This window comes from Engystomops pustulosus, chromosome 6, assembly GCF_040894005.1.
Source record: "Engystomops pustulosus chromosome 6, aEngPut4.maternal, whole genome shotgun sequence".
Classification (NCBI taxonomy): Eukaryota; Metazoa; Chordata; class Amphibia; order Anura; family Leptodactylidae; genus Engystomops; species Engystomops pustulosus.
This window is the reverse complement of record NC_092416.1, coordinates 182,658,227-182,682,858: the sequence shown is the minus strand read 5'-3', so window position 1 is coordinate 182,682,858 and position 24,632 is coordinate 182,658,227. Positions and strand designations below refer to the sequence as shown.

At 46.0% G+C, this 24,632-nt stretch overlaps 1 protein-coding gene and 1 long non-coding RNA gene across 2 annotated transcripts in view; both read right to left on the bottom strand.

Annotated features, from left to right (window-relative positions):
- Positions 1-24,632, bottom strand: part of LOC140065443 (uncharacterized) — a 98,547-nt gene that overhangs the window by 32,003 nt on the left and 41,912 nt on the right. The gene's annotated exons all lie outside the window — the stretch shown is intronic.
- Positions 1-24,632, bottom strand: part of LOC140065228 (uncharacterized) — a 46,333-nt gene that overhangs the window by 15,250 nt on the left and 6,451 nt on the right. The window contains 4 exon segments of the mRNA XM_072112830.1: positions 3,461-3,515; positions 4,983-5,039; positions 18,578-19,951; positions 20,530-20,632. Of these exon segments, the coding sequence (XP_071968931.1) occupies positions 3,461-3,515; positions 4,983-5,039; positions 18,578-19,951; positions 20,530-20,632 (1,589 nt within the window).

Sequence of the window (24,632 nt, the reverse complement as noted above, 5' to 3'; positions counted from 1 at the left end):
GTGAGAAACCCGTGAAGGACTGGGGAACTTCACGTATGGCAAACATCAAATAGGGCAACAAACAATCCCAGTCCTTCCCATCTTTGCTGACCACCCTCTTTAGCATCCCCTTCAAGGTCTTGTTAAACCTCTCGACCAGGCCATCTGTCTGAGGATGATACACAGAGGTGCGGAGCTGTTTAACCTGCAGTAACTTACACATCTCCTTCATTACCCTAGACATGAATGGGGTACCCTGGTCAGTCAAGATTTCCTTGGGGAGGCCTGTGCGTGAGAATACCTGGAACAGCTCCCTAGCAATATTTTTGGAGGAGGTGTTCCTTAATGGAATCGCCTCGGGATACCGCGTAGCGTAGTCCAGGATAACCAGGATGTATTGGTGCCCCCTTGAGGATTTGACTATGGGGCCAACCAGATCCATGGCAATCCGTTTAAATGGCACCTCTATGATTGGTAGCGGGACCAAAGGACTCCTGAAGTGGGACACCGGGGCAGTAAGTTGACACTCAGGGCAGGAGCTACAATTTGGAGTACCCCATTTATCACCTTAACATTCTCCCGTGCTTTAAACAAGGTAGGGTCCTGTAGCTGTGCAGCCCCAAAATTTTCACGGGAAATCTCAAGGTCCGGCATGTCGGCCACCTCCTCGTGGCCCTCGACCTCACCAGCTAGGACCTCTAGGGGAGAGAATTCATCACATGGGGTCACCCCTACTGCTGGTGTGGGTACATTGGCCTCAAAGGGTTCAGGGGCCAAGGCCGGACACACGTGATGTCCATTATCTGCAACAGCACCTGCGGTGGGTCTTCGTCTCCAGAGGTCCCAAAACACCGGTAAGTCTCTGCCGATAATAGCCTCATGAAACAAGGTCCCCACCACCCCCACTTCATGGGTAATAGTACCACAAGGGGTATGTAGGTTGATGACAGCAGTGGGATATTCGCGAGTGTCCCCATGTATACACAACACTCCCACTTTCCGCCCACTGTATAGTCCAGGATCAACCAAAGTTCCCCGCACCAGGGTGACCAGACTCCCTGAGTCTAGCAAGGCTTCCACTGTGTGACCCCCGATTGTGACCATACACACTTGGGGTTCTGCATCCGTGATCGACTCGGCTGCCAGAACCGGCCGGGCAAACAGTGACACTCGCCGGGTCTGGTTGCAGTGCATTGGCTCCACTGACAGTGGACAGTTGGCAGCAATATGGCCCATTTCATGGCATCGCCAGCACTGGATACGGCTATGACCTCTGTCATGAGCCTCACTGGGTTTCTGGGAATCCACGCCCCCCAATGAACCCCCTCCCAACCTGACATGTCTCCCCTTTTCCGCAGTAGCAGTCTTACCAGATGGTTTGGTGACCCTGTCACTGGCACTGCTTCGTGTGGGAGAGGTAAGTAGAAGGTCCTCCGTAGCCCGATACCTCTCTACTAGGGACACGAGCTCCTCAGCTTTTGTGGGACCGGCCTGTCCAACCCACCGCTGGAGCCGAGAGGGCAGAGAACGGGTGAACTTGTCGAGGACCACTCTCTCTACCATCTGTGCTGGGGTGCAGTCCTCTGGTTGTAGCCACTTCCGGACAAGATGGATCAGGTCATGCATTTGGGAGCGTGGGGGTAATTTTTCTGAGTAAGCCCACTGGTGGACCCGGCTGGAGCGAACTTGAACGGTGACCCCAAGACGAGCCAGAATCTCCGCCTTTAGCTGGGGGTACTTACGGGCCTCCGCTTCACTCAGGTCGTAGTAAGCCTTCTGCGACTCGCCGGTCAGGAACGGTGCCAGGACATCTGCCTACTGCTCAGCCGGTAACTCCTCTCGCTCAGCTACTCGCTCGAACACAGTGAGATACGCCTCCACGTCGTCGGTCGTCGCCATTTTTTGTAAGGCCTTTTGTACTGCAGCCCGTGCGGAACGCTGGACAACCGGGTACCCTTGCAGACCAGTATGGGACCCCTCAGTAGTCGTCGCTTGTCGTGCTGCCATAACGCCAGAAAATTTTTCCATCATCAGCTGGAACATGGCTCGGGACTCTTCCTGTTGTTGCTGAAGCATGGCTTGCTGCTGGCGGGACCTCTCCTCCTGCTGCTGGAGCATGGCTTGCTGCAGCTGTCGATTAGCCTGGGACTCTTCCTGCTGCTGGCGGGACCTCTCCTCCTGCTGCTGGAGCATGGCTTGCTGCAGCTGTCGATTAGCCCTGGCCTCCTCTTGCAGGTATTTAATAAAGTCCTCCATCTTGGCTTTATCCTGCACTTTGCCTGCTGCTTTCACCCAGGCCATGCAATGTTGCAGGATGTAGCCAGCCTTTCAGGTGTGTGTCTTTTTTGAACTGCTCGCATCCTCCACCAAATGTGGGAGATTTGGCCCAGTAGAGACCGTGGTAGCAGGGTGCTGTGATGCAGTTCAAGACAGTGACACCAAGGTTTAGTCCAAAACAGGTCTAGCCTGCGTTTATTTCAGCAGGAATCAAAATAAAACAGCCTTCACATTCAGGCATCAAAACAAAATAATATCCTACCCGTCAGGGTGCTAACTAAACAATGGTTCTCTGACTCACCACTAACAAAATCACTTGGCTGCTCCAGGCACAGAGGTCAGTGCTGTGTGCTCTCCAGCCTCCTTCCAGAGAGAGACAACATTCTGAGCTCTGCTGAGCGGCTTTATTAGCCTGATTGGCTGTTCCCACCACCTGTGTCCAAGGTGCTGGACAACACAACCTCAGCACTAAGGCCTTGCATAATAGCAAAACCTAGGGGAAACATACCGCCCATCCACAATTAACCCCTTCAGTGTCTCACAAGACCTACAGGTAAGCAGTACTCCAGACTATTTCGGGCACGTTGTCCTTGTATCTAACCTTATTATAGGCATGTCTAATTATCTTATTTCCCCTATATGGACATATATAGGGTTAACCGCGATCCTGTGGTGTTGCCCCTCCCTTCCCACTCCATCTCCACCCCATGGGCGTATTTTAGGCTTCCTCCCTCGATTGGGGATTGCCCAAATCCGGGCCATGGCATTGATCCTCTGTCTGGGTGCCCGGTCGGGTGTGGACCCAGCGCGATGCGGTTTCAGCATGGCGTGCTTCGAGCTCGCCTTTGCCGGGGCCCGACTAGCGTCTGCGCACCTGGACGCCATTTTTCTGTAGCCCATCATGCTGCCTTGCTCATGGCGTCTTCAGGGGGGTGTGAGCAGAATGTGGAAGCGACGTGTCTGATGGGGGAATCCCATGTTAAAGCCGGCAGAACGCCTGCACACATGGTCCACCGACCAACACATAACGCATATACAGCGCATATTTGTCCGGCTTATCGATTGCTCTTCATGACCAATCACTAGGGCATGTAGGGCTCATTCTGTGACGCTATTATCACCACTATTATTAAGTTCGGGTAAAATATCTTTGTTTATTTATCCGCCTTAGCTATATAACTTTATATCCTCTTAGGTGATTCACATTTGCACTAGAAGCATTGCCATATTCTTGCACTCCTGGCTTCCTGAACTTGCATCTGCAATGTTGGACATAGTCCACTAGGTATGTGGATTCACTGGTGATTATTTGATGCGGCATCAGTTTTGCCTGTGCTACTGGTCAGATTGTTGTCGGTTCTTAAATTGATTGATTTAATAAAGTTATAAAAAAATATGTTTTATGATATTTGAAACACCGATTGTACTCTGGTTTTGTATCTTATGGTGTTACTGGGTTGGGTGTTTGACTCCACCCATCCGCCCTCCTTTTTGTACTGATGACTGACTCAAGAAGCAGAATTTTTATTTATTAAATTAATTTATTTAAGGCTGGACCTTTATACAGGCTCCTATACCCCTTGTGTGACCCCTTCATCCTCATAGAATGTAAGCTCTTGGGTCAACCCCCCACCCCCATAGACTGTAAGCTCTTGTGTCACACCCTCATCCTGATAGACCGTAAGCCAGGGGTCAGGAACCTTTTTGGCTAAGAGAGCCATGAATGCCACATATTTTAAAATGTTATTCCGTAAGAGCTGTACAATATGCACATGCCCCCCAGTAGATAGGTAGTCCCAGTGTCACGGTGCCCCTGCGATCTACGTCTCGGATTGCAGGCATACCCCATGCCCCTCTCGGCAGCACCCCTTTTCCGAGCTCACTCACCTCTCCACGCGCTGGCACTCACAGATTTAGAGGGCCAGCGCGCTGCTGATTGGCACTACCCACTTCCCGGGTTCCTATAAAGACTGGAGGCTCCCAGCATTCCCTGACAGATCTTAGTGCTTCATGCCTATGAGGAAGCTTTCCACAGTGTTTCCTCCCTAAGTGTTGACCTCCTGTTGTGACCCCGGACCTTTTCCTGATTCTCTTCGTTCGCTGCCAACCTTGACCTCTTGCTCCGTCCGCGACCTCGCATCATTGCCTGAGTAACGACCTGGTGGAACGACCTGGCAGCAAGACCATCCTGCTTTGCGGCAGGCTCTGGTGAAGACCGGATGTCACTTAGATTCCGGTCCCTGGTGTCTGCTTACATCATCGTCTGCGGTGGTCCAGGGGGTTCACTACTCCAAATCCTGATACCCACCACATGCCTCCCAGTAAATAAGTAGCCACAGCACATGCCCCCAAGTATATAGGTAGCCACAGCACATACCCCCAGTAAATAGGTAGCCACAGCACATACTCCCAGTAAATAAGTAGCCACAGCACATATTCTCAGTAAATAGGTAGCCACAGCACATACTCCCAGTAAATAAGTAGCCACAGCACATATTCCCAGTAAATAAGTAGCCACAGCACATATTCCCAGTAAATAAGTAGCCACAGCACATGCCCCCAAGTATATAGGTAGCCACAGCACATACTCCCAGTAGGTAAGTAGCCCCAGCACATAACCCCAGTAGATAGGTAGCCACAGCACATACTCCCAGTAGATCGGTAGCAACAGCACATACCCCCCAGTAGATAGTCACATTAAAAAAAAAATAATAATATTCACTTACCAGCGCTCCCTGCGGCCAGCTTCTCATCGCTCCCACGCTCTTCTCTTTGACCCAGGCCTAGACGATGACGGCAATGGCACCTGGGTCATACAAAGGACGTAGGCAGCGTCCAGTGATCAGTCTAAGAGATAAACAGCAGCCATCACTATTTATTAAAGATCTGTCTGAGAGCCAGATGCAGCCAACAAAAGAGCCACATCTGGCTCCCGAGCCATAGGTTCCCTACCTGCGGTAAGCCCTTGTGTCCCCCCTCATCCTCATAGACTGTAAGCTCTTGTGTCACCTCCTCATCCTCATAGACTGTAAGCTCTTGTGTCACCCCCTCATCCTCATAGACTGTAAGCTCTTGTGTCACTCTCATCCTCATAGACTGTAAGCTCTTGTGTCACCTCCTCATCCTCATAGACTGTACGCTCTTGTGTCTCCCCTCATCCTCATAGACTGTAAGCTCTTGTGTCACCCCTCATCCTCATAGACTGTAAGCTCTTGTGTCCTCCCCTCATCCTCATAGACTGTGAGCTCTTGTGTCACCCCCTCATCCTCATAGACTGTAAGCTCTTGTGTCACCCCCTCATCCTCATAGACTGTAAGCTCTTGTGTCACCCCCTCATCCTCATAGACTGTAAGCTCTTGTGTCACCCCCTCATCCTCATAGACTGTAAGCTCTTGTGTCACCCCCTCATCCTCATAGACTGTAAGCTCTTGTGTCACCCCCTCATCCTCATACTCTGTAAGCTCTTGTGTCATCCCCTCATCCTCATAGACTGTAAGCTCTTGTGTCACTCTCATCCTCATAGACTGTAAGCTCTTGTGTCACTCCTCATCCTCATAGACTGTAAGCTCTTGTGTCCCCCCCTCATCCTCATAGACTGTAAGCTCTTGTGTCACTCTCATCCTCATAGACTGTAAGCTCTTGTGTCACTCCTCATCCTCATAGACTGTAAGCTCTTGTGTCACCCCCTCATCCTCATAGACTGTAAGCTCTTGTGTCACCCCCTCATCCTCATACTCTGTAAGCTCTTGTGATCAGGGCCCTCGTACTCTGTAATGTGATATTATATTTGTATACGTCCCCTATGATTTGTAAAACGCTGCAGAATTTGATGGTGCTATATAAATAAGATTATTATTATTATAGTGGCCTCTGTTCTGTGTATGATGACTTTTAGAATGAATTCTTCTTAAAGGAAACCTACCACTCCCAATAGGACTTCTAAGCAGCAAATGCCGTGCACCAGCTCAGGGTGAGCTGGTGCCGGCGCTTATCTTCGTTATGTTCTTAAACAGTTCTAAAGCGTTTAAATGCTTTATTAATCTTTATATACGAAGTAGCTTCACCGCACCGTGGTCCGTGCTCGGCGTACAATGCTCGTGCACCTGAATAGGAAGTGGTAGGTTTCCTTTAAACTGAGACAATAAAAGTATATATTCTACTTATTACACTCTCGTCATTGCTTCCCTAGGATTAATGGGATGGAAAAAAACTGATGAAAAATAAGAAATAAGATGTTGACCCAGGTTAACAGCTGCAAATAGTTTGTATGTTCTCTCCGTGTTTGTGTGGGTTTCCTCCGGGTCCTCCAGTTTCCTCCCACACTCCAAAACATACTGGTAGGTTGTTTAGATTGTGAGCCCCTTGGGTACAGGGACCAATTTGTCATGCTTTGTGCAGCGCTGTGTAATCTGTGTGCGCTATATAAATAAAGAATTATTATTATTAAAAAAGTTCTGTACCGTACCCAAACCCAAATAAGAAAATGCTTTGTCCTGAAAGCCCAAACCAGTCCCCAAGGTGTTAAAAAAAATGCTCCAAAAACTTGTAACCCTGGTGCCCCCTCACCTCCTCCTGCAGAGCCGCCTCTATACACAGGACCTGTGATGATGTCATAGACATGTGACCAGCCCCGTGTGTGGGAGGAGCCAAGGGGGTCACATGATCAGATCTGACAGGATTCTCTGAGAGGGCGGTCATGCGTTTCCTTCTTCAGTTGCAGTTTTTATAACCAAAAGCAGAAGCTTCTCCTCCTCCATTTCCCTCCACTCCAGGACATCAACAACTGCATCAGAGAAAAGCAAACGTGTAATCGCCCCCTCAGGGATCTGTGTTACCTCAGAAACTACAGGGGCAGAGGAATCATCAAGTTTCTGAGGAAAAACTGGTCTGGAAACCAATCAGAGCTCAGCTTCAAATTTAAAGACAGCTATGGGAAAATGAAAGCTGAGATCTGATTGGTTGTGTGTATAGTGGTGCTGTGTGTGTATAATGTGTGTATAGCGGAGCTGTGTGTGTATAATGTGTGTATAGCAGAGCTGTGTGTGTATAATGTGTGTATAGCGGAGCTGTGTGTGTATAATGTGTGTATAGCAGAGCTGTGTGTATAGCGGAGCTGTGTGTGTATAATGTGTGTATAGCGGAGCTGTGTGTGTATAATGTGTGTATAGCGGAGCTGTGTGTGTGTATAATGTGTGTATAGCAGAGCTGTGTGTGTATAGCGGGGCTGTGTGTGTATAATGTGTGTATAGCGGAGCTGTGTGTGTATAATGTGTGTATAGTGGAGCTGTGTGTGTATAATGTGTGTATAGCGGAGCTGTGTGTGTATAATGTGTGTATAGCGGAGCTGTGTGTGTATAATGTGTGTATAGCGGAGCTGTGTGTGTATAGCAGGGCTGTGTGTGTATAATGTGTGTATAGCGGAGCTGTGTGTGTATAATGTGTGTATAGCAGGGCTGTGTGTGTATAATGTGTGTATAGCGGAGCTGTGTGTGTGTATAATGTGTGTATAGCGGAGCTGTGTGTGTATAATGTGTGTATAGCGGAGCTGTGTGTGTGTATAATGTGTGTATAGCGGAGCTCTGTGTGTATAATGTGTGCATAGCGGAGCTGTGTGTGTATAATGTGTGTATAGCGGAGCTTTGTGTGTATAATGTGTGTATAGCAGTGCTGTGTGTGTATAATGTGTGTATAATGGTGCTGTGTGTGTGTATAATGTGTGTATAGCGGAGCTGTGTGTGTATAATGTGTGTATAGCAGAGCTGTGTGTGTATAGCAGAGCTGTGTGTGTATAGCGGAGCTGTGCGTGCGTATAATGTGTGTATAGCAGAGCTGTGTGTGTATAATGTGTGTATAGCAGAGCTGTGTGTGTATAATGTGTGTATAGCGGAGCTGTGTGTGTATAATGTGTGTATAGCGGAGCTGTGTGTGTATAATGTGTGCATAGCGGAGCTGTGTGTGTATAATGTGTGTATATAGCGGAGCTTTGTGTGTATAATGTGTGTATAGTGGGGCCGTGTGTGTGTACAATGTGTGTATAGCGGAGCCGCTATACTAGAGGGATCTTAGCGTACAAGCAACCCCCAGACACTTACCCCTTTTAAAGGCATTTGACACAGTGCCGCATAAAAGGTTGGTACATAAAATGAGACTGCTGGGACTAGGGGAAAATCTGTGTATTTGAGTAAGTAATTGGCTTAGTAATAGAAAACAGAGGGCCGTCATTAATGGCACATTCTCAGATTGGGTTGATGTTACCAGTGGAGTGCCACAGGGCTCAGTATTGAGGCCACTTCTTTTTAATATTTTTATAAATGTACCAACATAGGATTTACACAGATGATACTAAGCTGTGTAAAGTAATAAATACTGAGGTCGATAATTTATGGTTGATGAGGTTTAATGTAGATAAATGTAAAGTTATGGACTTCGGCCATGTTAGTATAATTATGTTCTAAACAGTCAATTGCTTGGTAAAACTGGAGCTGAAAAGGACTTGGAGGTATTGGTGGATGGTAAACTTAATTTTAGTGACCAGAGCCAGGCGGCTGCTGCTAAAGCAAATAAAATTATGGGAAAAGGAAATCAAAGGTAGACCCAAAAATCCGATTTATCTCCACCTACAATAAACAGTGGGAGGAATTACGTGGTGCGCTAAACAAACATTGGGGCGTCCTGCAGACGGATGCAACCTTAAAAACACTTCTAACAAATAAACCCCTCCTAACGGCCCGTAGGAGTAAAAGCTTGAAGGATGTATTGGTACAAAGCCACTACATCCCTAAAATGGAAAATCCCTTCGGGCAGAGGACAAAAAAGATCGGCAGCTTTCCATGTGGCCATTGTGTTTCCTGCCCGAATATGCTACGTTCCCACACATTCAGCTCAGCTGACGGACAGCGTACATTCACAATCAGAGACTACATCTCTTGTAACACCACTGGGGTCGTATACTATGCTACATGTAGCTGTCCGAATATATACGTGGGACTAACTGCAAGAGAATTAGGCACTAGGGTGAGAGAACATGTTCGAGACATTATCAAGGCGAAGAGCGCAACGAATCCTAAGGAACTGAAACCAATCCCGCGACATTTTTTCCACCACCATGGATGTGACCCCAGAGGCCTCTCCGTACGAGGTATTGAAATAATACATTGTGGAATCAGAGGGGGAGATTTGAAAAAGATCTTGGCGCAGAGAGAGTGTAGGTGGATCGTCCAACTGGGGACTATGTCCCCAGTGGGTCTTAATGAGGCACTTAGCTTTATTCCAGTCTTATAAATATAAATCACCCTGAGTAAGTAATAGCTCTGCACATCTCTACCATTCATTGTTTTTAACTGCAACAATTTTTTGTCTTGTTAGAATTAGTATATAACACGCTGGGAATAGCTGTGTGACAAAAGAAAAGGGTGATCTGTGTGAAGATGTACTCTGCACTCTGGGAGAACATTATTGGAGGGATGACTAACATCTACGGGAGAACTCGGACCAGGACGAACAATTACTTACGTCAAAGATATTACACGTTACGGACCTGGGAGGACGGTACATGTATCGGACGAACTGATGGGAGACAGTCAATATTGAAACCAAAACGCGATTATAATTAACATCATAGCGTTGTGGCAACAGATGCACCACACTTGTACGATCTGTACCTTAAGTAAGAGTTTTGAGTATTAGAAATGTTTAGTAATAATGTTCAGTAACATAATTCTAATTGGCTATCTATTTATCATTTTTACTTTTCTATTTCATTATTATTCTTTCATAATAGAAATTTTTTTTTAACTGTTATATTGCACTATGACACTTTTTTGTATGTATTGTATTTTGGTGAAAAAATGGTTCCCTCACCTTTTTGGGGCATTTTCTGATATTGGCACCGTCATTTTAATATGCACATGACACTTTACGAGGCAGGCACACATCGGATTGCAACGCATTCTAATGCATTTACTCTTCTTTAATTTATCTCCTTACCTTTTCCCTTTTCCTCTTTATTTGACACCAAATCTATGCTTCACTATGTTACACTAATATTATAATAACACTCACAAGCGTATGGAAGATTGATACTCACTAACACGCTACTCTCTTCTCTCTCTTCTTTCCTTTTCTTCTCTTTTTTCTCCTCCTTCTTCTTTTATTCCTTTTTTCTTTGTTTTTTCTTTTATGACAATACAATTTTGTGTTGTCTTTTGTGTATAATAAAGATTATATGTATTAATTTTACAAGAACGTTGTTTGTGGTAGTATACTAATTATGGTGGAGTAGTTCTAGATTCTGGGCATGGCGGGCTGCGTGCCGAGTCCCTAACTTCAGCAACATGAAGATAAGGTATTTATTAAAATTATGGGATGTATCAAGAGAGGAATAGATTCTCAGGATAAAGACATAGTTTTGCCCTTATACAAATCCCTGGTCAGACCACACATGGAATATTGTGTACAGTTTTGGGCACCAGTGTATAAAAAGGACATAGTAGAACTGGAACGGGTGCAGAGGAGAGCAACCAGGATTATTAGGGGAATGGGGGGACTGGAATACAATGACAGATTACAAAATTTGGTATTATACAGTTTAGAAAAAAAATGGCTGAGGGGAGACCTCATTACAATGTACAAATACCTGAACGGACAGTACAAGGATCTCTCCAAAGATCTTTTTATACCTAGGACTATCACCAGGACAGGGGCATCCTCTACACCTAGAGAAGAGGCGATTCTACCATCACCATAGACAGGGGGCATCCTCTACACCTAGAGAAGAGGCGATTCTACCATCACCATAGACAGGGGACATCCTCTACATCTAAAGGAGAGGAGGTTCTACCATCACCATAGACAGAGGGCATCCTCTACACCTAGAGGAGAGATGGTTCTACCATCACCATAGACAGTGGGCATCCTCCACACCTAGAGGAGAGGAGGTTCTACCATCACCACAGACAGGAGGCATCCTCTACACCAGGAGGAGAGGAGGTTCTACCATCACCATAGACAGGGGGCATCCTCTACGCCAGTGATGGCAAACCTTTTAGATGCCGAGTGCCCAAACCACAATCGAAACCCACTTATTTTTCGCAAAGTGACCGATTCGACATTTTAAGCAGTAACTTATTACTCCCTGCTCTGTTACATGTTTAAATTGTATATGCACCTGAGGAATCCAATACAGTAGAAATAAGGAGAAGACGTTTGGATTATAATTGTAGCTTCCTTCTAGGGTTACCTGCTGCTGTCTTGGACTGTGTGCCATTAAAGAAACTGTGAGTTATCTTTCAAGATTTCTGTCTCCAGATGTGATCCCGAGCTGCTGCCGCTAACACCACGGGCCTCCCTTCACCATCTGCCTGGGAATTTTAAACCGGATACACACTGGGAGTGCCCAGAGTGTTACACATCACCTAGAGACAGGCATACATGTTACACATCACCTAGAGTTAGGCTGCCATGTTACACATCACTTCAACAAGAGACCGGAAGCCATGTTACACATCACCTAGAGTCAGGCGGCCATGTTACACATCACCTGGAGACAGACGGCCATGTTACACATCACTTCAACTAGAGACAGGCAGCCATGTTATACATCACCTAGAGCAATGGTGGCGAACCTATGGCATGGGTGCCAGAGATGGCACTCAGAGCCATCTTTATGGGCACCCTTGCCATCACCCAAGGGCAGTGTACATCAGACAGGACCTAAGGCCTCTCACAGCCCAGGACCCTAGAAGGAAGCTATAATGATAATCCAAACTTTTTCTCCTTCTTTCTACTCTATTGGTGTACTCGGGTGCCTATACAATTCAAACCCTGCGAAAGAGCAGGGAGTAATAAGTTACTGCTTAAATTGTCGCATTGGCACTTAGCGAAAAATACATGGGTTTTGGTTGTAGTTTGGGCACTCTGTGTCTAAAAGGTTTGCCATCACTGACCTAGAGACAGGCAGCCATGTTACACATCCTAAAGAGACAGGCTGCCATTTTATACATCACATAGAGACAGGCGGCCATGTTACACATCACCTAGAGACAGGCAGCCATGTTACACATCACCTAGAGACAGGCAGCCATGTTACACATCATATATACACAGGCTGCCATGTTACACATCACCTAGAGACAGGCAGCCATGTTACACATCACCTAGAGACAGGCTGCCATGTTACACATCACCTAGAGACAGGCAGCCATGTTACACATCACCTAGAGACAGGCAACCATGTTACACATCACCTAGAGACTGGCAGCCATGTTACACATCACATAGAGACAGGCAGCCATGTTACACATCACCTAGAGACAGGCAGCCATGTTACACATCACCTAGAGACAGGCAGCCATTTTATACATCACCTAGAGACAGGCAGCCATGTTACACATCCTAAAGAGACAGGCTGCCATTTTATACATCACATAAATACAGGCGGCCATGTTACACATCACCTAGAGACAGGCAGCCATGTTACACATCACCTAGAGACAGGCAGCCATGTTACACATCACCTAGAGACAGGCAGCCATGTTACACATCATATATACACAGGCTGCCATGTTACACATCACCTAGAGACAGGCTGCCATGTTACACATCACCTAGAGACAGGCAGCCATGTTACACATCACCTAGAGACAGGCAGCCATGTTACACATCATATATACACAGGCTGCCATGTTACACATCACCTAGAGACAGGCTGCCATGTTACACATCACCTAGAGACAGGCTGCCATGTTACACATCACCTAGAGACAGGCAGCCATGTTACACATCACCTAGAGACAGGCAACCATGTTACACATCACCTAGAGACTGGCAGCCATGTTACACATCACCTAGAGACTGGCAGCCATGTTACACATCACCTAGAGACAGGCAGCCATGTTACACATCACCTAGAGACAGGCAGCCATTTTATACATCACCTAGAGACAGGCAGCCATGTTACACATCACCTAGAGACATGCAGCCATGTTACACATCACCTAGAGACAGGCAGCCATGTTACACATCACCTAGAGACAGGCAGCCATGTTACACATCACCTAGAGACAGGCAGCCATGTTACACATCACCTAGAGACAGGCTGCCATGTTACACATCACCTAGAGACAGGCGGCCATGTTACACATCACCTAGAGACAGGCGGCCATGTTACACATCACCTAGAGCAGTGGTGGCCATGTTACACATCACCTAGAGACAGGCAGCCATGTTACACATCACCTAGAGACAGGCAGCCATGTTACACATCCTAAAGAGACAGGCAGCCATGTTACACATCCTAAAGAGACAGGCAGCCATGTTACACATCACCTAGAGACAGGCAGCCATGTTACACATCACCTAGAGACAGGCAGCCATGTTACACATCACCTAGAGACAGGCAGCCATGTTACACATCGCCTAGAGACAGGCAGCCACGTTACACATCGCCTAGAGACAGGCAGCCATGTTACACATTACCTAGAGACAGGCGGCCATGTTACACATCACCTACAGACAGGCAGCCATGTTACACATCGCCTAAAGACAGGCAGCCACGTTACACATTACCTAGAGACAGACGGCCATGTTACACATCACCTAGAGACAGGCAGCCATGTTACACATCACCTAGAGACAGGCGGCCATGTTACACATCACCTAGAGACAGGCAGCCATGTTACACATCGCCTAGAGACAGGCGGCCATGTTACACATCGCCTAGAGACAGGCGGCCACGTTACACATCACCTAGAGACAGGCTGCCACGTTACACATCGCCTAGAGACAGGCAGCCTGTTACACATCACCTACAGACAGGCACCTAGGGACAGACAGTCATGTTACTCATTTCATAGAGACAGGCAGCCATGTTACACATCACTTCAATTAGAGACAGGAAGCCATGTTACACATCACCTGGAGAAAGGCAGCCATGTTACACATCACCTAGAGACAGGCGGCCACGTTACACATTACCTAGAGACAGGCAGCCACGTTACACATCGCCTAGAGACAGGCAGCCATGTTACACATTACCTAGAGACAGGCGGCCATGTTACACATCACCTACAGACAGGCAGCCATGTTACACATCGCCTAGAGACAGGCAGCCACGTTACACATTACCTAGAGACAGGCAGCCACGTTACACATCACCTAGAGACAGGCTGCCACGTTACACATCGCCTAGAGACAGGCAGCCATGTTACACATCACCTACAGACAGGCACCTAGGGACAGACAGTCATGTTACTCATTTCATAGAGACAGGCAGCCATGTTACACATCACTTCAATTAGAGACAGGAAGCCATGTTACACATCACCTGGAGAAAGGCAGCCATGTTACACATCACCTAGAGACAGGCGGCCACGTTACACATTACCTAGAGACAGGCAGCCACGTTACACATCGCCTAGAGACAGGCAGCCATGTTACACATTACCTAGAGACAGGCGGCCATGTTACACATCACCTACAGACAGACAGCCATGTTACACATCGCCTAGAGACAGGCAGCCACGTTACACATTACCTAGAGACAGGCAGCCACGTTACACATCACCTAGAGACAGGCGGCCACGTTACACATCGCCTAGAGACAGGCAGCCATGTTACACATCACCTACAGACAAGCACCTAGGGACAGACAGTCATGTTACTCATTTCATAGAGACAGGCAGCCATGTTACACATCACTTCAATTAGAGACAGGCAGCCATGTTACACATCACCTGGAGAAAGGCAGCCATGTTACACATCACCTAGAGACAGGCGGCCATGTTACACATCACCTAGAGACAGGCGGCCATGTTACACATCACCTTGAGACAGACAGCCATGTTACACATCACCTAGAGACAGGCAGCCATGTTACACATCACCTAGAGACAGGCGGCCACGTTACACATTACCTAGAGACAGGCAGCCATGTTACACATCGCCTAGAGACAGGCAGCCACGTTACACATTACCTAGAGACAGGCAGCCACGTTACACATCACCTAGAGACAGGCGGCCACGTTACACATCGCCTAGAGACAGGCAGCCATGTTACACATCACCTACAGACAGGCACCTAGGGACAGACAGTCATGTTACTCATTTCATAGAAACAGGCAGCCATGTTACACATCACTTCAATTAGAGACAGGCAGCCATGTTACACATCACCTGGAGAAAGGCAGCCATGTTACACATCACCTAGAGACAGGCGGCCATGTTACACATCACCTAGAGACAGGCGGCCATGTTACACATCACCTAGAGACAGACAGCCATGTTACACATCACCTAGAGACAGGCAGCCATGTTACACATCACCTAGAGACAGGCGGCCACGTTACACATTACCTAGAGACAGGCAGCCATGTTACACATCACCTAGAGACAGGCGGCCATGTTACACATCACCTAGAGACAGGCGGCCATGTTACACATCACCTAGAGACAGACAGTCATGTTACACATCACCTAGAGACAGACAGCCATGTTACACATCACCTAGAGACAGGCAGCCATGTTACACATCACCTAGAGACAGGCAGCCACGTTACACATTACCTAGAGACAGGCAGCCATGTTACACATCACCTAGAGACAGGCAGCCATGTTACACATCACCTAGAGACAGGCGGCCACGTTACACATTACCTAGAGACAGGCAGCCACGTTACACATCACCTAGAGACAGGCAGCCATGTTACCCATCACATAGAGACAGGCAGCCATGTTACACATTACCTAGAGACAGGCGGCCATGTTACACATCACCTACAGACAGGCAGCCATGTTACACATCGCCTAGAGACAGGCAGCCACGTTACACATTACCTAGAGACAGGCAGCCACGTTACACATCACCTAGAGACAGGCTGCCACGTTACACATCGCCTAGAGACAGGCAGCCATGTTACACATCACCTACAGACAGGCACCTAGGGACAGACAGTCATGTTACTCATTTCATAGAGACAGGCAGCCATGTTACACATCACTTCAATTAGAGACAGGAAGCCATGTTACACATCACCTGGAGAAAGGCAGCCATGTTACACATCACCTAGAGACAGGCGGCCACGTTACACATTACCTAGAGACAGGCAGCCACGTTACACATCGCCTAGAGACAGGCAGCCATGTTACACATTACCTAGAGACAGGCGGCCATGTTACACATCACCTACAGACAGACAGCCATGTTACACATCGCCTAGAGACAGGCAGCCACGTTACACATTACCTAGAGACAGGCAGCCACGTTACACATTACCTAGAGACAGGCAGCCACGTTACACATCACCTAGAGACAGGCGGCCACGTTACACATCGCCTAGAGACAGGCAGCCATGTTACACATCACCTACAGACAGGCACCTAGGGACAGACAGTCATGTTACTCATTTCATAGAGACAGGCAGCCATGTTACACATCACTTCAATTAGAGACAGGCAGCCATGTTACACATCACCTGGAGAAAGGCAGCCATGTTACACATCACCTAGAGACAGGCGGCCATGTTACACATCACCTAGAGACAGGCGGCCATGTTACACATCACCTAGAGACAGACAGCCATGTTACACATCACCTAGAGACAGGCAGCCATGTTACACATCACCTAGAGACAGGCGGCCACGTTACACATTACCTAGAGACAGGCAGCCATGTTACACATCGCCTAGAGACAGGCAGCCACGTTACACATTACCTAGAGACAGGCAGCCACGTTACACATCACCTAGAGACAGGCGGCCACGTTACACATCGCCTAGAGACAGGCAGCCATGTTACACATCACCTACAGACAGGCACCTAGGGACAGACAGTCATGTTACTCATTTCATAGAAACAGGCAGCCATGTTACACATCACTTCAATTAGAGACAGGCAGCCATGTTACACATCACCTGGAGAAAGGCAGCCATGTTACACATCACCTAGAGACAGGCGGCCATGTTACACATCACCTAGAGACAGGCGGCCATGTTACACATCACCTAGAGACAGACAGCCATGTTACACATCACCTAGAGACAGGCAGCCATGTTACACATCACCTAGAGACAGGCGGCCACGTTACACATTACCTAGAGACAGGCAGCCATGTTACACATCACCTAGAGACAGGCGGCCATGTTACACATCACCTAGAGACAGGCGGCCATGTTACACATCACCTAGAGACAGACAGCCATGTTACACATCACCTAGAGACAGGCAGCCATGTTGCACATCACCTAGAGACAGGCGGCCATGTTACACATTACCTAGAGACAGGCAGCCATGTTACACATCACCTAGAGACAGGCAGCCATGTTACACATCACCTAGAGACAGGCGGCCACGTTACACATTACCTAGAGACAGGCAGCCACGTTACACATCGCCTAGAGACAGGCAGCCATGTTACACATTACCTAGAGACAGGCGGCCATGTTACACATCACCTACAGACAGGCAGCCATGTTACACATCGCCTAGAGACAGGCAGCCACGTTACACATTACCTAGAGACAGGCAGCCACGTTACACATCACCTAGAGACAGGCGGCCACGTTACACATCGCCTAGAGACAGGCAGCCATGTTACACATCACCTACAGACAGGCACCTAGGGACAGACAGTCATGTTACTCATTTCATAGAGACAGGCAGCCATGTTACATATCACTTTAATTAGAGACAGGCAGCCATGTTACACATCACCTGGAGAAAGGCAGCCATGTAAAATAAACCACAGAGAACTAGTTGTTTCCATCATTTTTCTTGTGTAGTTCTGTAAGTATTAACTGAACTTGTTAAAGAAAAGGATGTGATCAACATTTGAATACGTGGATCATAGAAATACATTTTTCTATCTTTAATCAAATAATGTGAAGAAAAAAAAATTAAAACTGCTTTTAACCATCACCATTTACATCCCCTGCACACACTCTGGATTTACAGCAGATTCTCTGCTCACATTAACATGAGGAAAATTCACTAAAGGTCACATCAGCTTCACAATCTGTGAGATGAGCAAGTACACGGTGCGGAGGAATTGGTGGGAAGTTTTTTTTATCTCAATCCAGTAGAAGATCCACATATAATACAAGCAGATTTTTTTTTTTAAATTACTAAAATAAAAAATCACATTCTTCTTTATTAATAAAAGTGTAATAGTTTTTTGACAATGTAGAAAACATTTCTAGTACAGACACAGTATATAAAAATCCATGACTACATATCCGTGCGGTTTATGACTAGTCAGACCCTCCTGGAGGACCATAGTCAAGTGTTATGATAAGTCCAAATGACTACTGATCGTCAACTGTTTACTACCATAGATAAAACATTTCCCACATTATTGGCATGGAGATGGCTTCTCCTTTGTGTGAATTCTCTGATGTATAACAAGCGTTGATTTCTGGTTAAAACATTTCCCACATGTTGAACATGAGAACGGCTTCTCTCCTGTGTGAATTCTCTGATGTCTAATAAGAGATGGATTATCGCTATAACTTTTACCACATTGTGAACATGGAAATGGCTTCTCCCCTGTGTGAATTCTCTGATGACGAACAAGAGTTGATTTATCGCCACAAGATTTCCCACATTCTGAACATGAATATGGCTTCTCCCCGGTGTGAACTCTCTGATGTATAACAAGATCTGAATTCTGATAAAAACATTTCCCACATTCTGCACATGAAAACGGCAATGTCCCTGAATGAATTAATTGATGTCTAACGAGAGCCGATTTATCATTATATTTTTTCCCACATTCTGAACATGAAAATGGCTTCTCCCCTGTGTGAATTCTCTGATGTCGAACAAGAGCTGACTTATCATTGTAACATTTTCCACATTCTGAACATGAAAGTGGCTTCTCTCCTGTGTGAATTCTCTGATGTCTAGCGAGAGCTGATTTATCGCTGTAGTTTTTCCCACATTCTAAGCATACAAATGATTTCTCCCCTGTGTGAATTTTTTGATGAGTAACAAGAGCTGATTTTAAGTTATAGCTTTTTCCGCATTCTGAACATGAAAATGGCTTCTCCCCTGTGTGAGTTCTCTGATGTCTAACCAGATCTGATTTTTGATTAAAACATTTCCCACATTCGGAACATGAAAATGGCTGCTCCCCTGTGTGAATTCTCTCATGCTTAACAAGATTTAAATAATCTTTAAAACATTTACCACATTCTGAACATAAATATAGCTCCACCTCTCTGTGAGTCTTTTGATGGTCAAAGAGACTTGTTTTGCGGATAAAACATTTCCCACATTCTGGACATGAAAATGGCTTCTCCCCTGTGTGAATTCTCTGATGTGCAACAAGATTTGATTTTACACTAAAACATCTCCCACATTCTGAACATGAAAATGGTTTCTCCCCGGTGTGAATTTTTTGATGGGTAACCAGATTAAATTTATAAGTAAAACATTTCCCACATTCCAAACATGAAAATGGTTTCTCCCCTGTGTGAGTTCTTGGTTGTACAATCTCTCTTTCAGGGTTTAAATTTAGTTTCCTGGTCTGTGATGAGTCAGAAGATAGAAGAAGTAATGTAGGATCAGATGATAGATCGTTGCTGTAAAGGGCTGAGGGTACATTGTGCTTTCTCTCGTGCTCTTCTAGTGTGACTTCAAAATCTTCTGTTTTAAAATCTGAAGGTATGAAGAGATGTTCCTCTGAGCTCCTGGTGAAGTCATCTGCCAAGAATTAAAATAAAATTATGAGTCTTGTATAATAGAACCTTAGAATGATATTCATATAGATCTACCTATCCAGGTTCGTGAATGGCTTACAATCCTTACTAACCTAAGATACTTCCTGAAACGATCAGCTCTTCGTAGACTCCTTTTGTTCCATATGAATGTTTGTCATAAATTATATTATTTGCATATGCCCCCTATGATTTGTGAAGCGCTATGGAATATATTGGCACTAAATATAAAGATTATTGTTAGCAGTAAAGTTGTGTTGGTCAATGGCCGATTACTATAGTTTTCTCGACTGAAGGCCTCAGGTGGAATGTTTTTCATCAACCAATGTTCTAATGGACCATCCACAGGAGCTGGGCTAGAACTGAGATATGATTTTAACTACTTTCAGGTATAGTAAATCAGTTGAGCAGGAGGCCTCTCAAAAAGCTCTTCCATCACCTTGCCTAATTTTAAGCAAAGTGGCTTAAAAACACAGATTATAATTGAATTCAATTTTGACAAACTCCTATTTAGAATATGGTGTTAGATTTTTATGATTTTTGCATGTCTCTGTGAATACTAACCCAACAGCTCAGTCTCTTCCTCCGAGGCCCCGGGGATCAGTATTCCTGCAGGAAACACAGAGACTGAATTCCTTCTTTCCATACAGATAATGAAAGGACGTGTGGATTTAGTCCTGTCTATTACCTGCTGATGTGAGGGGCTGGTGGTCCTCCATCATGACGTCCTTGTACACATCTTTGTGTCCTTCTAAATACTCCCACTCCTCCATGGAGAAATAGACAGCCACATCCTGACACCTTATAGGAACCTGACACACACAATGATCCCGTCATCACCCAGATCCCTTCATAGCGTTACTGTATAATGTCCCAGCATTCCCAGCAGTGTCACCTCTCCAGTCAGCAGCTCCATCATCTTGTGGGTGACTTCTAGGATCTTCTGCTCATTGATGTCATCATGTATCAGGGGGTGAGGTGGAGGAGCCGGGATTGGGCTCAGGGTTCTCCCCCGTCCTTCATACACAGGGGCCTCACAGCGCCCACTAGAGGTCTTCTTCACTACTGTGTAATCCTGGTTATGGAGAGACACATTGATAAATCTCCCTCCATACATTTCCAGAATCTCTCACCTCTCCAGTCCTATCATCTGTTATTCCCATAGATAATGATGTCATGTGACCTCATCACAATCTCTCACCTCTCCAGTAATATAGAAGAGAATCTCTAGGGTGAGCTGGAAGATTCTCTCCATCTTATCTCTTTCTTTATCCATCCTTGAGGGACCAGTCAGTAAAATGATGTTCCAGAGAAGAGATGAGCAGAGGATCCAGTAATGTAGAAACCTGAATGGAAAGAAGGGAAGACAAATGACATCAGCAATCAATGAGAACTTTAATCATGGACTATAATCCCTTGAGATGTCATGTAAGATGTGACCACTGTATACTTCACAATTTGATGTCCTCCAAGATTTCCTATATCAATAATGGACTGTAACCTGTAATGTGTAAACACTAATAATGACATATTCAAAAACTAAAATGAGGGAAATGAATATGAAAACATTTTTAAACATTTAATAAAAAAATTAAAATTTGTGTTGCATGAAGAATAGTGCAGGACACTTTATACATGTACAATTAGGTTCAACTAAAAATAACGTACAAGGTCACAGAAAATACTGGAGCAGGGGCTTTAATACATGTGTCATAAATAGTCTGCTAATAAAGAGGTGATCAAGGGAAGCCCTCACCTCCTCCTGCAGAGCCGCCTCTATACACAGGACCTGTGATGATGTCATAGTCATGTGACCAGCCCCGTGTGCGGGAGGAGCCATGGGGTCACATGACCAGGTCTGACAGGATTCTCTGAGAGGGCGATCACACGTTTCCTTCTTCTTTTGCAATTTTTATAACCAATAAAAACTCCATTTCCCTCCTCTCCAGGACATCAACAACTGCATCAGAGAAAAGCAAACGTGTAATCGCCCCCTCAGGGATCTGTGTTACCTCAGAAACTACAGGGAGAGGAATCATCAAGTTTCTGAGGTAAAACTGTAACCAATCAGAGCTCAGCTTTAATTATAAAAACAGCTGTGGGAAAATGAAAGCTGAGATCTGATTGGTTGAGGTGGGCAACTAGTACAAATCTGCTCTAGGAGACGTGTGTGTGTATAATGTGTGTATAGCGGGGCTGTGTGTGTGTATAATGTGTGTATAGCGGAGCTGTGTGTGTGTATAATGTGTGTATAGCGGAGCTGTGTGTGTGTATAATGTGTGTATAGCGGAGCTGTGTGTGTGTATAATGTGTGTATAGCGGAGCTGTGTGTGTGTATAATGTGTGTATAGCGGAGCTGTGTGTGTGTATAATGTGTGTATAGCGGAGCTGTGTGTGTGTATAATGTGTGTATAGCGGAGCTGTGTGTGTGTATAATGTGTGTATAGCGGAGCTGTGTGTGTGTATAATGTGTGTATAGCGGAGCTGTGTGTGTATGATGTGTTCAGGGCTCTGGCAATGCTCCTCCTGTTCCTCTTTGCACAAAGGCTGATGTAGAGGTCCTGCTGCTGGGTTGTTGCCCTCCTGGTGTACTGGCCTTTCTCCTGGTAGCGCCTCCAGCCTCTGGACACTACCAAACAGCCACAGCTCGCCATCCTGGATGAGCTGCACTTCCTGAGCCACTTGTGTGGGCTGCTGAGGTGTTGTAGGGAGGTCATATAGGTACGTGGAGGCCACACACAATACTGAACCTCATTTTGTCTTGTTTTACGGACATTACATCAAAGTTGGATCAGCCTGTAGTGTGTTTTTCCAGGCCTCCATTCCGGCTGGGGGAGACAAAAACCTTTAAAAATGTTATGGACGCGGCTGTTCCACTATACGTCATTCCCAGCCGCCACTACTTTTCGGGACAGGTTGTCCTGCCCTGCACCAACATGTTGTGGAGAAAATCAGGTGCACACCAGAGCTGACACGTGGACATGTAATCATGGGCAGCTGTGTTATATCTTTAACTCCCCACTGGGTAGTGGCTTGGCCCAAGGCAGCCCAAGAAGCCCTTTGGCACATATACTCCCACCATTGAGGATTGCTGGACATCACTCCTTGTCCCCTGTTGCCCCCTCATCCTTCTCCGCTTCCTTTCCTGCAATGACTCCCTCCTAGCCAGTCATTGCAGTGTCCACTGCAGCGGTTTCAGCACAGCCAAGGGGAAATGGCAACAGACCATGCCGAAACTCATCTCTTGGCGTAAGGCAATACACCACCGAAAGTAGGGACAAATTCCCTCTCGACCCCTCGAGTGACTCACTGGATCAACTAAATCCATTTACTAAAACAAAAATTATTTTGAAACAGTTTTGTTCCAATGCCACTGAACCTTAATACTTAGGCAGAAGTGAGTAGCAGCTTTGGGCCGAGCCAGGTTGACGAACATCCTTTGCCTTGTGTATATGCTCAACTCGGTGGAGCAAAGCCTCCTGGCCAATTATGCAGACATGCATAAAGTTTGAGCCCTCTTGCAGTGATAAAAAATAACAAAGACGGACCTACTGTCACGGCAGGGGTTTTTAACACTATTTTTTACAAATCTTGCCATAGGCAGGCTAGAGAGCCCATATCCGGACAGGAAAATACAAAAATAAAACATCACTTTTATTGGCTCAACCAAAAAGGAATATTACATGTGAAATATCCACGAGGACGCATGCTAAATAGTGCACATGGGGAATGTGTGTTTAAAAAAACACAGTGCAGTTTGCATCTCAAGCTTAGTCAGCGACATGCAGTATGGTACTGAGACATAGGATCCAGTGTGGTACATGACCAAAGGGGACCAGTTATTACCATCTGAAATATGACCTGATTGATGTCAAATAGATAATATATTGACAGTAGTGTGATCCGGTTGTTGGGACAAAAGCGTTCACAACCGTGGTAGGTGAGAGGTCAAGGAGCTATACACCCTATGGTGACTGTATTGGTCAGCTCTCTCAGCTTTATGCATAAACCCATAATTTATTAGTTGCTTGCGTGGAAGGCAATAAGCTCAGTGCTGATGGTAAGGAACGAGTGATCAATGCTATGTAGTGTGAACAGGCCGATGCAAGAGGCCAAATGAGCTGCCGTCGCAGCCTAACAATGAGCAACCTACCCAAAAATAAACCTATTTTAATAATATTCTTTTGTAATCTGGATCCAGGGATACCCACCCTCCCTCTCAACATTTTCTATCGAGAAAGAGATTACCATCCTAGTTCGAGTGTTGATTTCTTGAAAAACCAGTCAGTCAATATAGGACAGTTCCACAACCTGTGAAGAAAGTCCACTTCCCTAGCTCCACATCTATGGCATTTTAACCTCTATGTTCTTGTAGAACCTGTTTAACAAAGGAGGGTAGTAGTGGAGCCTAAAGATGTTGTTAAACTGCACAAATCTTTGAGACACGTTCGAGGAAACAGTATTAATATTTTTCAATATATTTAACCAGCAAGTTGTGCTCATTCCCCCAATTTTCACTTCCCATTTCGATTTGCTAATATGTGTTAGTCCTTCCAGCCTTCCATTGATCAACATTATAAATCTGTGAAGTTAATTTCACGGTTCTCTTATAGTCCTCTATGGAGTAATTCCTCTCTGTGGAGGAGAAAGTCTTAGAGAAGAAACCA